General features: G+C 44.3%; 1 protein-coding gene across 3 annotated transcripts in view; it reads right to left on the bottom strand.

Annotated features, from left to right (window-relative positions):
• Positions 1 to 1,229: 1,229 nt before the first annotated feature.
• SRGAP3 (SLIT-ROBO Rho GTPase activating protein 3) overlaps positions 1,230 to 16,073 on the bottom strand; it is a 216,260-nt gene continuing 201,416 nt past the window's right edge. For all 3 annotated transcript variants that reach the window (XM_019536576.1, XM_019536577.1, XM_019536578.1), the window contains exons 17-22: positions 15,747 to 15,974; positions 13,732 to 13,811; positions 10,191 to 10,371; positions 8,930 to 9,079; positions 8,206 to 8,533; positions 1,230 to 5,611 (exon numbers count right to left, since the gene is read on the bottom strand). In XM_019536576.1, the coding sequence (XP_019392121.1) occupies positions 5,195 to 5,611; positions 8,206 to 8,533; positions 8,930 to 9,079; positions 10,191 to 10,371; positions 13,732 to 13,811; positions 15,747 to 15,974 (1,384 nt within the window). In that variant the 3' untranslated portion in view covers positions 1,230 to 5,194. The remainder of the gene's footprint in view (positions 5,612 to 8,205; positions 8,534 to 8,929; positions 9,080 to 10,190; positions 10,372 to 13,731; positions 13,812 to 15,746; positions 15,975 to 16,073) is intronic.

The following is a 16,073-nucleotide window of genomic DNA, read 5'->3' as shown; positions in this document are numbered from 1 at the left end:
TTAAAAGGCCCAGTTGCACATCACCATCCATGCCAAAAATATAATGGAACCTTCCTCGATGGGCGTCACCTTTAATCAAACGCGTCTCCTCTACACCAAGAGTCACAAGAAGTGAAATTGTACTTTGCACAATTGCAGTACTGGACTTTAAATCTAGTGACATATCAATATTGACTGACCAGCAGAGCAATGAACAGGTTCCCACAGTGTTTGCCCCCCTCAGAATCCATTCAAACTGTAAAGTTAACTGTAGGAGGAAGGATGGTTTTGTGCTCAGGGCAGTGGCTGAGAACGCTAGGCTCAACATTGCACATCTCTTCTACGACCCCCTTGGGAAAGGCGCATTCTCTCTGTGCATCAGATTCGCAGCTGCAAAATTGTAACAACGGGATTGGAAACGGGGCTGTAAACTCTTCAGGAGAAGAGTTGTCTTTGACGAGCATAGTGCCCTGATCTCCATCTTGGCCATTTGGATCATTTTCATCCCGCTAAGCAAGGGACAGAAATTCAACATAAACTGGTATAATTGACTGGAAACCAGTTCTCATCTGTAACGCAACAGAAGTTCAGTGTATGTAAACTGCTTTCAAAATTGCTGAAAATGGTTTAAGATAAACCTGGATAGATATAGTATCAGGTTCAATGGATTTAGTTTAAATTGGTTTATTGAACTTCTGTCTCAGATCCCCTCCAGATACAAGTTAACTCACAGTCCCCCCAGCATCCTGGGGTGCTTTGCACCTTCTCTGCAACTCCTCCCTCACGGGGTCGGAGGGCTGGCCTTGGCCCAAGCTGTCTGCTCCAGCCGAGCAGGAAGCCGTGGTCTAGCACCCCCTGGCTTCTGGCCTGAGCCACTGCAGGCAGGTGGCTGCATTTCTGTTCACTTGCTTATCAGTTCGAGCTACGCACCTGAGATTAACCTGCAAAGATCAAATCGATTCAGCCTCGGGCTTTTTGACTGTCTGTACTTAGCTCTGAAGTTCAACGTAAGGCATTCACCCAAGATTTTGCTGGATAAACTCCAATTGCACTCTTGTGCTTGTGCAGTTCAGTGTTTATAACAACAGGATCCAGTCCTCCTTGTGGTCTCTGGACACTACTGTAATATTAGTAATAAACGAAAAGGAAGTAATAAATAAATTAGTAGAAAGGCAGACAGAAAAGAGACATATGGTCATTTCCCCAACACCAGTGTTTATGCTTTGCATGTGTTGAAATCATGACTAATATTTCTGAGAAAAGTTAAGCTGTTTTATTCAACAGGATGAGTCCACATCCAACCAGTGGCTTGATCTACATGGCATCATCAGCATACATGACAGAGGATCCAATCAGACACTCTAACTGAATGGCATTTTATCATACATTACAGAGACAATATCCATAGGAGGGACTACAATCATTATACAGGGTAGCCAACCAGCAGGTTCCTAAGGTTTTCCAGCATGAACAAAAAACAGCCACTCAGAAGCAGATCAGAATCAGAAGGTCTACTGCCATACTGTGAAAACCGCAACACTGCTAGTTAAATAATACAGTCCAGGATTTACAAAAAGAATCTATCGGGTATACTTCATTCTAAGGAAGAAAAGTGCACTGTCGTTATCATTAAAGGGACTGACACATTTACACTGGTTGCTTAGGAGGGTCTGTACAGAAAAAATATCAGGGTGGGTGCAATTGCTTTAAAGTCAGCACCGATAAATGCATCGCCTCGTCAACAGAAAGACCAACATCACTGAGCCACTGGGGAGATGAGCCAAAGGAACAGCTACACTGGCAACCACCTACTTTGGGGGGGTTTGCAAAAGTAGCTTCAAGAAACAGAGGAGATTTTATTTTCTGGGAGAGGCAGAGACTAAGCATGTGTGAGGGAGCTGATTCGCAACTTCTGAACTTGCTCTGCGCAGCAGAAATCAACTTCTCCATCACAGACTTGGGCCCTCTGTTGATCTCTCCAGATGGTAAAAAGGAGGAATGAAATTTCCTTGCTTGGAAAGGTTTTTACGTGAAGATGACCCTTCCGGATGGGCATTACCAGCTTTTTTCTTCAGCCAATTTCGCAGACCGTAAAATTTCACCATGCGAGTCAACAGCACTGTGAATGCCCTGAGGGCTGCAGTCTTAAAGCATACAGAGAGGTATAAATGATTATCATCATAAAGTATATGAGCAGAATTCAGTTACGATGTTTCTACAACACAAAAGTGTTTTAATTTTGTGCTGCGTTAAACTACAGAAAAATACATTTAAAAAAATGTACAGTAGTCACCCCAAACTGCAATTTGAATGCCTTATTAAAAAAGGGTAGTTTTTCTTTAACAAAATGTCTCATTTTTGTTTGTTTTCTTACAAAAAAAGGACTTAAAAAGCAATACACCCACAGCAGAACATAACTGTACAAAAGAAATCATGATGTGTACAGCTCCAAGTACATTAACTCCAAGCATTTGTTCTGGTGCTCAAAAGGCACTTAAAGATTAAAAAAAAAAAATCAATAGTATGAAAAAAAGAGCAAAACTAAAGGCAATAATTGAATAGAAAAAACACTGGAGTTTGTACCAGATCTTTAAAAGTAAGGGTGGGGGAAAACAAACATTGTTTTGCTATCAAGCGATTGTTGGAAGTATTTGAAAAAAGAAAAAAGAAGATTGGCAAAGTGAGTGTTCTCCAGGAACTAAGTGGAAACAATTACTGGCAATGAATACACAATAATCATGCCAAATGGGATTTTTCCCTCTCCCTAAAAGCACATTTGCTGGTTCATTACTAGAACAGACTGACAGACTGTTTGAACATCTGCTGCCCAAAATGACAAAGGCATTGACCTCAGGGTTGGCCTAAGTTTAGGAAAGGGGGGAGGAAAAAAGCATGAAGAAAAATAAACGTCCATATGAACTAATTGTGGTAAGTACAAATATCAACAATGTTAATAGACGAGTACGTAAACACCATTTTCCTCTTATAATATTATATTGAGGAACAATAATAGAATCACTACATACAGTACTTTTTCCCCACACTGTACACCGAAAGGTTAGGTTTGTGGTTTTTATTTTATTATTTTTTACATTGAGCTATCTACTAAGTGCAAAGATTTGGTGAGTGGCATTGGCTTTCATCTAATAGTAGCCTATTTTTGTACAGTTTACATTTTAACAGTTACTTTCCAGCATTTAAGCAAGTACAGCAATATATAATAGACTAGAACAGGCAAGAGACAGTTAAGAGAAGAGGCTATGTGGAAGTGAAACATGCTTGTGCATTGGACACAGAAAAAGAAAGAACAGCTAATCGGTTCCACTGGGTTTAGGTTAAGATCCATCTGTATCCAGTTAAGTAAATGTAAACTTTTACTGCACACAAACATAGGGCTTCCCAGCGTGTCATATGCACATGGATGAGATATGGATGGGATTCCCAGATGAGAAGTGCAACCATTTTCTATATCAACCTGTTAGTTTTTTCCATCTTGACCTTCTGTGATAGAAACATTGGATTTTTCTCTTGGAAATGGAAGAATTCTGCTTTCTGTGGTGGTTCGGAGGTGTCAGACAGAAAGGCCAAATTAAAAAAAAGTCATGTAATACTGAAAGAAGCTGAATGTTAATCCCAGCTCCCCCTGGGGCGTGCTGACTTCTTCTGCTGAAAAACAGCCATTGCAGCAGAAGTCAGGGATATCAAGGGGACGAAAAAGGAAGGAACAGTCGGGAACCATTGGCACTGCGTCTGGGTGGAGATGGAGTGAGACGTGTCAAGATCTGTTTCCCGTTCAGATCACATATGACCGTGTGGAAGTAACCCAAATTAAACCGCAGGTCAACTCTAAGAAAACCTGGTCAAGAAGCAAAACAAAAATCATAAAGGGGAAAAAAAACCCAGAGTGTCTTGTATTCAGTGATTAGAGAAGTATTTAACTATCAGACAAAGTATCATGCAATTCCCAGTTCTTTCTGCATATTTTTTTTCCTAGGTTAAATGCTCAGAGGAAAAACAAAAGGTAATTTCTTTTGCGTGAACTCAAACTGCTGTATTCTATAGTACAGTACAGAAAGTGCAAAAATAGCGCCCCATCAGATCGGTTACGCGACTGATATGGTCAAATATGGCTCATGCTTTTCATGCAAGAAGACACAATCTGAATCAAGACCCTCATGTACTGCTGTGCAACTATAAATAAAGGAATGTTATCTTATCAATGCCTCCTTGCCTGTTTAGTCCCAATTTTTCAAGATATTAGTTTTAAAAAATGTTGGGGGGAAAGGGAAATGAAGTATTTCAAAACCATATAAGTTAACCCTTATTTATGTTCTACCACAGGTTTCTTATTAGTCCTTGACCACTCTGAGTCTTCATGACAATCCAAGTTTTGTGGTTTTCCATTTGTACACGCAACACTGTGCTATATCACGGCGTAGGTATTTATACTCTGTCTTCCCCTACATACAAAAGTGAAGGAATACAATCTGTTACTTGTTCATCTCCACATAATGTATGCCTTGTTGACTGCCCAATAGCCACACCGTTCAAAGGAAGGCATCTTAGGAGTGAATTTGAAACAAATTCCACCCAGCCCGATGAAAACTATCATCCGCTATATTCCAAGCTCTTGTTTGTAGGCCAACAGTTGAACAAAACCAACATGTCTTCCATTTTGTTTTATATCAACAGCTGCAGAATATAAATTCCAGGCTTGATCTCGTATTGCTTGATGCACGGTTGCTATATACCTCCACGCACACGCGCGCGCGCACACACACACGCCCACAGACCCACACACACAAAGAGCCTCAAAAAAATAAAACCAACCGAACACCACTAGAGAAGTTTCAGAGCAAGTTTCTGAGGTAACGCTACTAAAAAAAGAAAGAGTTACTGAATTTTTTACACTTTGTATAGGCTTCTACATAGGACCACGTACTCTCCAGTGACAATAGGCAGCACAGCCATCTTATCCTGCCGGCCAGGTTCACTGCAATCTTTGTAAATGTTTCTGCATGGACGTGTATATATCATGACATCATCAGGTCTCGGTACACACACAGGTTTCTCTTCTGAACAGTTCTCCTCAGACCACAATTTTTCTTCTCTCTTTCCATTTCAAGAAATGGGACCAGTTGGAGAGTTGCAGTTTCCCCTTTGAAAATCCAGATGACGACTTTCTCCCCATAACCAGCATCCCCTTAGTGTGGAGCTACATGGTACCCGATTTATCCGAGGAGCTATTGGGGAAAATCTTCTCCGTCGGTGTCACCGCGGGACTGCCCATTCCTGAACTGCTACTGCTGCTTGATCGGTGTTGAACCACCGGCCTGACAGGTCTCATGGGCGGAGGCCTCAGCTGAGCGCCTGCAAGCCGGGCTGAGAGGGCGGGCTTGAACGTAGTCATCATTTCGGTGGTGGAGCTACTGCTGCGTCTCATGGCAGCGTCGGGGTCTCGGATCATGATGGTGTGAAGCGGACTGGCAGGCTCCGAATTGACAGAGCCCATTGGAGGATTCTTCATCGGCTCCAGGGTGTCGAGGACGACATCCGGGGCCTGCTTCACAGTGTTTTGTCTCTCCAGCTCACGCAGCTCATTCAGTGCAGTGCTCATGGTTTTCTCAATGTCCTGTGAATGCGACAAACAAAATGGACATCAATATCCCTGCATTTCAGTGCTGATTGGGCTGTACCCTGCAGTGAACTATTCTCGTCGTCCCCATAGCTTTAATCTCTGTCTTGCCATGGCCCGTGATCTCAAATAATGCTGAGAAATCCTGAGCCTTTGCGACTCCCACTCACCTGAAGGGATGGTGGCTGCTCATCTCTCAGGATGTGTCCCCCTGTGCAAGAAGCTGGTTTTGCAACTCGGGGCATGCCTACATTGCCTCTGTGACACTACTAGTGTAGGCTAAGCCTACCTCACTGCTTCCCTCTCCACATGCTCCAAGCACAGAACGGAGGCAGCAGGGACGCTCCAGGGATCCCCTTCAAACAGCGTTATTGAGAGCTGTTGCGGACATGGGAAGGGTTTCGTTTTCAGTGACAGCCGAAAGAACACTATAAAGACAGTGAAGACGTACCCCCAGATAATCCAAGCACATACTAGCCCAGGAGAACCAGCGTGAGGGACTGCCTGAGAAGCAGAGGCTTCCCCGGTACAATCCACGTACTGTACAGGAAGTAGACACGAGGCATAAAATGGTGAAAAAGAAAATGACATTGCAAGAATGCTTTCTATTTTGGCAGGTTAAGGTTTAAATGCAGCACTTGAACTCACACCCTCCCATAGTATCCCGTACTACTGCCAGACAGTACCCCATACTACTGCCAGATACTCCATGTTCCCACCCCGTCTTCCCCTCAGTTTGACACTTGGGAAATGTGCTCTATGGTCAGTTAGTCATGAGAGGGGAAATCATGAGAATTAACACAACTCTGCTGTGAGTATGGGCTTGGTCGCCAAGAGTTATTTCTGATACTTGTCCATCAGATGTGCATTTTGATTGCTTCAGCAGTTGAGACCAGATTACAGACTTCATTGTGGTCTTTAATTCCAGGCTGTGTGAGCATAGGAGAGGCAAAACAAATTCCCACCGCTGAAGGGAAGCTGGCAGGCACGCACAAACACACACATTTTCATCATGAAGAAGAAGAGCTTAAAAACCTATAATATTAACTATTTTAGTGTGGGTTCTGCAAGCTTAAACTTTAGGTTCAGATTCTGCCATGTACTCATGCCAAGGAGAATCTGACTCTAACGTGTTAACATTTTATCACAAGTCGGTCCACATTCTGGTAAAAGCCTCTGTTTTCAGCAAAAATCCCCAAGTCTTAGATCTGCTCCAAGTGGCATCACAGTCTGTGGAAAAATATTACTGGAAGGTGGATCGAGGCGCTGGGGAAACTGGCACAATTCTAACTTGCTATCACATCCCTGGTGTTTCACTAAATGGAAGACCTCCAAGTCTAAGAATTAGTTATTTGGCCTTAGTGGCTCCAACTGGGCCACCTTCTGTAAGATACAGCCAGACATGCTCAGATTTCTTACTAACAGGAATAAGTGGCTCTGTATAATAGCTTATAAATACATGGTTAGATGGGCATTTTGGTTTGCTGGGACTAGTAACTAAGTGAACAATATTCTCATGCTAACAATGCACCAGTGCCAGCTTTCATGGCGGCAATGTGTGAAGTGCTAAACAAGATGCTCTCACTGGTGCACACGATGCATTCATTTCATGTGGCTGACTGGTTTGCAAATTAAAAATCAAAACACTGTGCCACCTGCTTGGAATACAAAGAGTCTCCATCTTCCTAAGAACAGCAGACTAGAAGAATGATATTTACAACAAATGCACGACGGAAAAGGAAAAATAGTTCAGATATTTTAGAAATAAAATGAAACTCTGAATACTTGTTGCACACATATCATAGAAACAATCAGGGACAAACACACTGACATCAGTCAATGGCACATACCGAAAAGGTTTAAGGTGTGAAAAGCTCTAGATCAAGAACAAGCAGGTAAGCAAAACATCATGGCAACCAACCACCATCTTGCAGAGGACGGCAAAACAGCGTCTTCTTGCTGAGCGCCTGGCAAAAGTCTGTTAGAGGAGGCTGCTTGTCAGACAACTTCCTAAGAAAACCTGACACAGCTTTCCATTATCACTCACCTTGTGCTGCCATTTGCATCTATAGTAAGTAAGGGTAAATTTTTAATTCCTCACTCCAACGAGTGGTACCATTTTACATCCACCTTACCCGACCCAAATGGCAACACAGGAGAGAATCTGGGGTCCTTTTTTTTCCTTTGGATCATCCATTCTCTGACTGTGCATGTGTTCTTGCTTCTGTGACCCACAGTAGACCCCTGAGAAACATCTCGTGCTGCAAGGTCCTAGTAAACCATGACCATTAAGAAATCTGATTTAGGTACATTTCTCCCAATATAAGTATATTACTTCTGAATATCTTGCCTAGACTCTAATATAACTCCATCTCTCTCAATTCCTCTCAAAGTTTCCAGAAGAGGGAGCATTCTTTGCTTCCAGTCCTCTGCCTCTGAGACACCATTAACAAGGCTACAAGTAGCTGCATTTCAGTGCATAGACGGATTGATCCTGTGTAAAATTTCCAAGTGCTTTGGAAAGGCTCTAAGAGCGTTTTATTTCCTCTTCAGTCCCCCTTGCACAGAGAGCCATTTCATGGCCCTATTACCTCTGCAAGTGCCTCTGCTTCGAGAGATTTCTGATCTCCAAGGCTGCTGTGCCGTGTAGATCCACAGGTTGATCTCAGTGGGTGACCATCAGACAAGGCCTTCCTGTCTGGATAATTGATGCTGCCTGCACTGCCAAATGTTGCCATTCTGCGCTTCTCAGGACTCTCAATCCTGCCTCTGTTGAGTGGTATTTTGTGGGGACTGCTTGGACAGGCTGCTGCTCGAGGAGGGGTGTCAATCCCTGGGCCCATTCCTCTCGGTGGGCTATGGGTGTCACCTCCGCTCCGACGCCGGGGAATTGCTGCTCCGTCAGATCTCAACCTTACCCTGCAAAGAAGTCATTGAAGGCAATTAGACTACATCATTACCCAGCATTTCAAAGACACGTGGTTGCATGCTGGGAAATCCACAATGTATCAGCTCTGAAAGCCTGCATCAAGTCAAGCACAAGCCTTTCAACCTGAGAGAACCCCATCAACAAGGGAGGCATAGATTTTGCAGAGCGCCAGGAAGTGGAAAGCATCAAATTTTCTCAGGTTGGTTGAATTAATAGATCTATTTGTCTCCTTTCCAGTTTAAACACAGCATAAACAGTACAAACTGTTCTGCACTTCTTACTGAAGCTGTGCATTCTACCTTTCCTGCCCCATTCAGTTTATTGCCTGTCACAAAGAGGACTCGGATCACCCTTGCATTCATATGAAAGTGAGCCAATTTGCCTACCGGCCCATTACTCCCCCAAATCCATAGTCTGGAATATGATCTGTTGGAGACTGGATGTCATTCTTTGATGAGGCTTTATCATCCAGCAGGGGTCCACTGCTTGCCTCGCTGTCTGCCTTCTGACTCAAACTGTCGGAGAATGCATCATCCCTGTGAAAAATGAAACTGTATCAGGCAGGCAGATAATGGAGTGCTTTTCACAAGAGAAGACTGCATCTCCTTAGCACGTGTACCTTTGGAGTCCTAATGCACCTACTCAAACTAAGGGAAAAATAAACGTTCATCATTAGCACTCAACAAGGAGATAGCAGAGTCTAGTGGAAGAAGAAGTGGCAAGGTAGTGGGGTGGCATACTTGACTCTGCCACCAACTCATTGGGTCACCATGGGCATGTGCCGAACCTGGAAACCAAGTCCAGCCCAGATGTTGGATCTGAACACTCCCAGCCCAGATCCCAAACGAATCAAGGTCACAGATCTGACCTACATCTGAACGGTGTTAGAACACAAATGTGAACCTCTGACTGACCTCTACATACTTCTCTGAACTAAGGGAATTAGGTGCCTAAATCCCCCTAACATTCAATAAAACATCTATTTCCTTGGGCTACTTTGGGAGTCTCAGCTCTAAGCCCATATGTAAACACCAGAATAAACTGAGTTTCAAGAACGCGGAGCTCTGCAGTGACTCCCACTCATGACAACAGAACTTCGCTCCATTCACAGAGAGCTTAAATCAGTCGTGCTCAAACTTTTTCTTAAGCAGGCTGGATGTGACTGGTGGGCCTGATCTGGCACCTAGGGCAGATGTGGCAGGACCTCATCCAGCCACACACAGGATGCCAGAAGGCAGGCCATTCTGATCCAGCCCTGCAGGGAGGGGTCATGGCCTGGCCCTGATCAAACCCTGTGGTGAGGAAGGGAACATAGCCCAGCTCCAAACTAGTGATGCATTGAGAAGGGAGCGTGGCCTGGCCTGGATTTGGCTGTGCTGGCATAGGGGAGGTATGGGCAGTGGGGGAGGGTGGCCATTGCTCACCCACCATCAAATTTCTTAATCCATGGGGAGCTCTGCGAGCCGGATGCAATTGCTCCCAAGCTGTATTTGGCCACAGACTGGAGGTTGAATGCCCCTGGCTTAAATCCCAGTGGTGGAAATCAGACATCTGTAGACAGCCAAATCAGGCTAACAATGGACATGGCAGCCTAACTTTAAGCCATGGAATCAGACCACTCTTGCCCAACAAAGGTTGCCTACTCACATGTCCTGGACCACTATGTACTGATGAGGTATGAGACCATCCACACCATTATGGCGTCCTTCCCACCAGTCCTCTGATGCACGATGATACAAGAGGAGTGAGGCTCCCTTCTTGAAGGAGAGTTCTCGTGGGGACCGTCCAATGTAGTCAAACTTTGCTATTGCTTCAATCTGTTCAACTTCTGCAGAGGAAAAATGTAGACATATGAAACATTACTTGTAAAGCCATGTGTACCCAGGCAATTTCTAATACTGCCTATGCTTCGAAAAAGCATCTTGCATGAAATATAGACCATTCTTCTTACATCGCTAAGTCCCCTTGGTTTTCCCAAGTCCTTAGTTTCTCTCAGAAGCTAAAAGCATGTAAGAGCCACAAAATGAATGGGAAGTCATTTTATCGCAGGAAAATCATGTTTCTAGGTGTGCCACCATATTTATCTATTTCCACCCATAGTAAGAGGCTTGTTTCGTTTGGCCACAGGCCTCATGCTTTTCTAGACTGGGGACCACTGTAGATTTCACTCACAAGCTTTGAGCAAACCACCTCTTGGTTACTGCATCTGATTGGGTTACATTCCCTTCTCTTTCTTCTGCAGACACAGTTCGGTCTGAATTACTGATGACTAGCAAATCCTGTTTGGGGAGTCCCATAGGAAGGGTGAAAACAAGACCCGAGTGATACAGATAGCCACCACCCATCATCAGATCATGCTTGGAGACTTCCCTCAGTCCTGAGCACACCAGTTCCCCATGCCTGCCAATCTTAACAGCACTGTTCACCAGCTATTTAAGAATCAGCATCTACCCGCTTGATTTCCAAGGGAACTCAGTTCCCATTTAGGCAGCAGATTTCTGGCCAGAAATGCCACAATGGAAACAGCTTGGTGCTGAGTCTGTTGGAAAGCTGGCTTTTATTCTGGTTGGCTAAATAAGAACAGGTCTCTTCTGAAAAAATATCTCAAATTGTGGATGCCAAGCACTTGAAAATCTGTTCTAGCAACAGCAACATCTCTCTCTGGTCTGAGATGGTGACCAACCACAGGGTACCTTGCAGAGCTGTTTATCTGAGGATTGCAAATTATTGGACAGACATAGCAGCATGTTACCCCCTCCCCGTACAGAAGAGCCAGCTCTGGATGCCAGCAAGAGAGTGGTTAATGCAACTTGATTTTTTTTAAGACACCCAATTGTCTTTCAAGCCTGCTCCAAGACTGGCACTGCAGAACAATGGGGACTGACAAGGCCAACAGTGATGCTAAACAGGGAAAATTACCCTAGATCTTTCATATCTGTCACATTTTCATTAAAATAGGGAAAACTTTCTCCATTCCATCTGCCACCTCTGCAAACTACAGACTCAACACCCAGTGGTAGATCTGGATGTGACCTCCCTTTTAACTTAGCAGCCACGTCTGAATGGGGTGAGGTGCTGGGGAGCAGAATCTGTAAAACCCTGAATCACTTCCCAGCTTTTTGCTCTCTCATGACGGATGGGTCACCCAAAGATATGTGCTTTCTACCAACATGAACAATGTGACGTTTGGGGCTATTACAGGAGGATCCATGGACGGAGCTCTCTCTGGAGAAAATACAATACGGGGGCGCTATCCCAGCCGTGATGAAATATTGGGTTTCTCAGCAGGGTGGGGATGGGGGGTGGGGGTGGAGAAGAGAAAGGGAGCATGTAAATTTCTAAAATAAAGCTAGTCCTCTTCTCCACACATGCATCACAGTTAATCACCCGGAAACTCCAATCAGAACTATTAATGTGACCATCCAAGCATAAAATTGGCTAAATGGCAGCTTGCTTTCCTTCACCTTTTAGTCACATAAGCGCCTGCTTGTTGCTAACACTGACAAATGTAACCTGCTTTCTTCCTTAAAAATTCATCTTCAATCATGTGAATGATCATCTTCTCCCCCCTGCTTTTGTACTGTCATCTTACAGCACAACAATTAGGGCCACTTATGCTGTCCCCACGCCAAGTGTCAGAAAGGCATTGGGGTTTCTTCAGCAGCAGCAGAAATCAATGGAAATAATGGCCATAAAGAAAGCAGACAACAGGTGTGCAAAACCACGCATCATGCAGGGTTTTAAAGTGTACCTCCATTCTGCAAAGTAACTCTATGAAAACGGCATCAGCAGGTTCTGGGTTTATTGTCTCTCAGTAATGCCAGGTCATATTTTCTGAGCTTACCATTTCTTTCTTTCCCTAATGGCCAGAGCTACAAATTCAATCTAGGACATGGAAATCAAACTAGTTTCATAGACTTTAGGGCTGGAAGGGGCCTCAGGAGATCATCGAGTCCAGCCCCCTGCCCAAAGGGCAGGAAGTCAGCTGGGGTCATAGCATCCCAGCAAGATAAGCATCCAATTTACTCTTGAAAGTATTCAATGTAGGTGCTTGAACCACCTCCGCTGGCAGGCTGCTCCAGACCTTGGGGGCTCGGACAGTAAAGAAATTCTTCCTTATGTCCAGCCTGAAATGGTCTTGCAGGAGTTTGTGACCATTCGACCTCGTCATCCCTTGGGGCGCTCTGGTGAACAGACGTTCCCCCAGATCCTGGTGGTCACCCTGATAAACTTATAGGTGGCCATCAGATCACCCCTGAGCCTATGCTTTTCCAGGCTAAAGAGCCCCATGGCTCTCAGCCTGTCGTTGTAAGGTCTGTTTTCCTGACCCTCTCATCATGCGTGTGGCTCTTCTCTGGACTCTCTCAAGCTTCTCCACATCCCTTTTGAATTGTGGAGCCCAAGACTGGATACCCAAGACTGGATACTCCAGCTGCGGCCTCACCAAGGCCAGGTACGGGGGGAGAAGGACATCCTGGGATTTGCTTTAGAAGCATCTATGGATGCACGCCAGCATTTTGGTCGCAATTAGTTCCTTCTGGTCTGCATATAACATTCTGTGATGAAACTTTTCCAGGCCAAGCTTGGTCCTTAAAATCACCCATGAAATACTTTTGCCATCAGCATGTGTTGCACAGATTCTACTGAGAGCAAAACTAGACTCTACACGTGAGATTTAGTTAATAATGTGCTGTTGCCACAGAATCTGGCTCAGGCGCTGGTGGCTGTGTCAGCTCCACCTGTCTCTCACTTTCGCACACCAAGGTCCTCATTGCTCTTGCCCAAATCACGCATAAAACTGTGACAGTGACTGCGGGATAAAGACAAGGCCAAATGCCAGAAGTGTCCCTTTAACTCCAAATGAAAAAGAAAAAGAGAGAACTGTTGCAACTACTGGAAGCACAAGGAGCAATTTTAAATGCATTCTTTTAAAGATAACACTGTGGAAGGAGATTGAAATTAAGCCTTTGCCCTAATGCACACTCTGTGGTCTATGCTGATTGGATCCCTATATAAGGAGTGCTTATGAACACGCACATGCACTGTCAAACATACCAACATCTTCTGCCCTAAATGGCCACATGTTAGTCCAGGCTTATTTGATTAGAAGGAAATACACGCTGCTTTCCCGCACACACAGCTCTTCCCAGGCAGACTCAATTTTCTGCTGTTTATGTCTACCACTTACCGTCGTCACTGGTGTGCGGCTCCGTGCCGTTGTCATGGTCTGCTTCGTCGATGGTGCCTGGCTCGCTGTGGGGGCTGTCGCTAACATGAAACATTGTGGGGAGGGAATGAAGAAAGATATATATGTAACGTTAAGAAAAGAGTTAAAGTTCTCCTGCCAGGCTATGCAGTAAGGAAATATGTTCTTGAGATGAAATGCTAGCCCTACTGACATCTAGGTGGAGTTTTGCCTTCGACTTCAATGGGACACAGGATTTTCCACCCTTCATTGCCACGTTTGGTTTAAATCAAGGTAGATCTCAGAACCTGCTCTCAGAACTGGACCAGTTCACACCGTGACCTCTCCTTTCCTACTGCCCTGCACCTTCTGTTGTTCTCTACTCCTGTGCAAAGTGATGCCAAATTAAAACGTTCCACACTCGCCCACACACAAAGAGCAGCATTTTACACGCCTTTTGTGCAAGCCGTCACGGGGACATGTAGTACAAAGAAGGGATGAAACAGGCTCACAGAGACTTCCAATCACATCAAGCTTGCAACTGAGATGGTTATAAAACACCAACCTGGAAACACTCCAATTTGAACCCAAGTTTTGGAGCCTCAAATACACCCAAATTCCTAGGTATCATGTTATGCAGTTCTCATCTGAGCCCATCTCTATGTTCTAAAGTTACCCCTTCATTGTAAACATTAAAGGACAATTTGTACAATAGAAAATGAACTCTTGCCCATTTAACCCATTTCCAGTATTCAAGAACATCAAATACCATTGTCCTTACTCAGTAAAAATCCAGTTTGATGGAACTGTTCCTCTAACAAAGCAGAAGAACCTAACAGCACCCAGAGCAAAGGTACCAAGCCAGACACTGGGTGAGGACATTTATCTAAATACAGATTGAAAAAGCAAAGAACTATACAAGTTTGCTCAACATACTTAGCAACTTGTCTATAGTACAAGGATCATGCCCCATAGCTAACAGAGACCTGCTGATAAGACTCCTAGTGCGGACACAGCGCTACTGGCAGAAGGCTTCTGCCAGCAACTCTTCTGTCATTCAAGGGAGCTGGTACAACTCTAGTAGTGGAAAAACTCTTTCTGCCAACAGAGGAATCTGCACCGCAAAACCTGGCTCCCTTAGCCCATCTAATATAGTTAATGTAATTAAAGCAGCAGAAGCTCTATAGCATCCATAGGCCAAGCCTCAGGTCAAGAGAAATATAGTTCCAGCTGGCCTAACACCCAGGTTGTTTGGGGGTTTTTTTATTAACAAGCTTCAATAAGTCTTAGGCAAATGGATTTTTGTTAAGTTCCAGATTTTTAAGGGAAAAATACTTTCTTCTGAAGTGTTTGCAGATCTTTATAGCACTGAACTCCTATGCCAGAGAACCAGTAAAGGAAACTGACTAGAAACATGGTGAAACAGACTTGCCTTTTTCACCAGCAAAGTCAATAGGAATGAAATGCACCACCCAGATGTATTACTAAAGATCAAGACATTAGGTTGGTGGAATTACCTTAAGTTTACCAATTAAAGTATTTGTACCAAGGTAAGGGCACAGTCAGCAAGGGATAGAACAAGGTCCTCAGTTACTATAGACCCCTGTGGCACTATTGAAATTGATGTAGCTACATCAGACGTACGCCATCTGAGAATCTCACTCACTAAGTTTGTGAAAGAAGTAAGTATTGTTGGCAAAAAGGAACCAAACCATTCTAGCTTAGGGTTTACCCCAGTTCTGGGGATTAGACCCAAAATTCCAGATTCCCCCCGCCAAGCTCTCAAGCAGTCATCCTTACAAGTCATTTCCCTGAAACCGCACAATCTAAATTAACCATTTTTTTCACCCAGAAGCACGTGGTAGCCCTGCTGTCTATCCCAGCCCCACAGCCTCACCCTTCATTTACAGTGGAAATGGACCAAGCTAGGAAGGAGGTGTGGCTTTGTTAAGAACATAAAAGTCACTTATAATTCGTAAAGTGGTTAAACTCCCTTATTTTGATTACCCATTCCTTACCAGTACTCTTCTCCACCAGTCATGCATTTCTCATACACAGGTCCCTCCAGCTCCCTATGGCTGGGGAAGATGCCCTCATGATTGACAATGATGGTTTTTATAACCTCATTGACATGAGCCTGGCAGGAGACTGGATCCTGCCCGTCTGGAATATGCATCAAAGTTGGTCCAAAGCAGATGGCCAGGTTGTAGGGATCCATCATGTTCTCATCGCTGTACTGTGACAAGCTGCAAACACAAGCATCCCACAAGTAAAGCACTGAGCTTGTCTACTGTTAGCTCAAAAAAATTCTCAGCACAAAAATAGCACTGCACAGAGAGTGCCAT

The sequence above is a fragment of the Crocodylus porosus genome, unplaced genomic scaffold (assembly GCF_001723895.1).
Source record: "Crocodylus porosus isolate Cpor-Errol unplaced genomic scaffold, CroPor_comp1, whole genome shotgun sequence".
NCBI classification, from domain to species: Eukaryota; Metazoa; Chordata; order Crocodylia; family Crocodylidae; genus Crocodylus; species Crocodylus porosus.
This window is presented reverse-complemented; position numbering and strand designations above follow the sequence as displayed.